Raw genomic sequence first — 1,454 nt, forward strand, 5'->3', positions numbered from 1 at the left:
TGCCCTGGGGTTCAGTGCCCAAACACCTCTGGGGGAAGAACCTTGTCCTGTGGGTAAAGTGATTGTGGAACTGGCACAGACTCACTCCTCTCCTCGTGCCAGTGTGGGGCGAGGAGCCTCGGGGGCTCATAAACCCACCCAGCCTCTTGGGCCAGTCTGGTGTGTGCTCAGCTCTGAGCAAACGAGTCAGGCAAGAATGGATCTGAGGTGGGATGTGGGAGGGACCCACAGTTCCTCTCTGGGGGACGGGGACAGCCTTGTAGAAAGGGTTTTGAAGAGAAAAGAAGGGAAAGGGGTGACATCCACCTCTGCAGCTCCCTGAAGTCCCTCCTGGGGACTTCACCCTTCCCAAGAGCAGCCTCAGTGCTGCCTCTCCCCCTTCCCCAGGAACACAGAGGCAGCAGAGAGGTGACCAGGGCTGTTTAATGTGCCTGTGCCGCTCCTGCCTGCACCCACCTGCCCTCCTGAGCACTGCCCAGCGTGTCCTGTCTGTGCCAACGTCCCCAGCTCTAGCACGAGCATCTTTTCCTCTTCTCCTCCTTCTCCACCTCCCGAGCCTTGCGCGGCGCCGGCAGCGGGACACTGCTCTTCACCCCATCCCAGGCCTCGGGGGCAGCCAACCTCCCTGTCTGCAGCGCCTGGTAGATGGCCACGGTCAACATCTGGAAGGCCTGGACCACGTTGCTGGCATCCTTGGCCGAGGTCTCGACGTACTGCACGCCCAGGGAGGCTGCCAACTTCTCTGCCTCCCTCCGGGCCACCCTGCGCTGCCCGGCCAGGTCGCTCTTGTGTCCCACCAGCAGGAAGATGATGCTGAAGGGCTGGATGGTGTCTGTCACCTCCCGGTGCCACTGCCGCACGCTCTCGAAGGACGCGCGGTTGGTCAGGTCGAAGAGCAGCATTCCCCCGGCTGAGTTGCGGTAGTAGGAGCGAGTCACAGACCTGAGGTGCCAAGAGAAAGGGGTGAGCACACCCCTGTGCCACCTCAGGCAGCATCTCCTGTCCCTGCAACCAGCACCTTGTGCTCAAAGCAGTGAGAGGGAGGAGAATCAGCAATTGCTCTGGGCGGTTCTGTCCCTGCTTGGCCAGCAAAGCTCATTCATCCCCCGCGGCCACAGTCCCCACACACTCCTGTGTCCTGCAGACACATCCCCAGTGCTTCCTCAGACCTTCAGCCACAGTCTGGGAGTTCTCCTGTTGTCCCTGCAGCCACCATCTGGAACTTTCACTGCCCTGCAGCTGTGGTTCTGGAGCTCTCCCACCCCTGCAGCCACACACCTGCCACTCTCCTGCCTCCTGCAGCCACATCTCCCATCTCCCTGTTCCCATCACATCTCCCTGTTCCCATCACATCTCCCTGTTCCCATCAGCCAGCCCAGTCGGTGGTGGCAGACCCACAGTGAGGTCTAAAGGCTCCTGGCAGCTGATCTGAGGATCAGCTTTGCCCAGTTCCC

General features: G+C 61.2%; 1 protein-coding gene across 1 annotated transcript in view; it reads right to left on the minus strand.

The window, feature by feature from the left end:
* Positions 1-509: 509 nt before the first annotated feature.
* Positions 510-1,454, minus strand: part of RAB42 (RAB42, member RAS oncogene family) — a gene marked incomplete at its 5' end in the record, with an annotated part of 1,394 nt that continues 449 nt past the window's right edge. The window contains one exon of the mRNA XM_009077866.1: positions 510-942. Within this exon, the coding sequence (XP_009076114.1) occupies positions 510-942 (433 nt within the window). The remainder of the gene's footprint in view (positions 943-1,454) is intronic.

This window comes from Acanthisitta chloris, unplaced genomic scaffold (assembly GCF_000695815.1).
Source record: "Acanthisitta chloris isolate BGI_N310 unplaced genomic scaffold, ASM69581v1 scaffold6747, whole genome shotgun sequence".
Lineage (NCBI taxonomy): Eukaryota > Metazoa > Chordata > Aves > Passeriformes > Acanthisittidae > Acanthisitta > Acanthisitta chloris.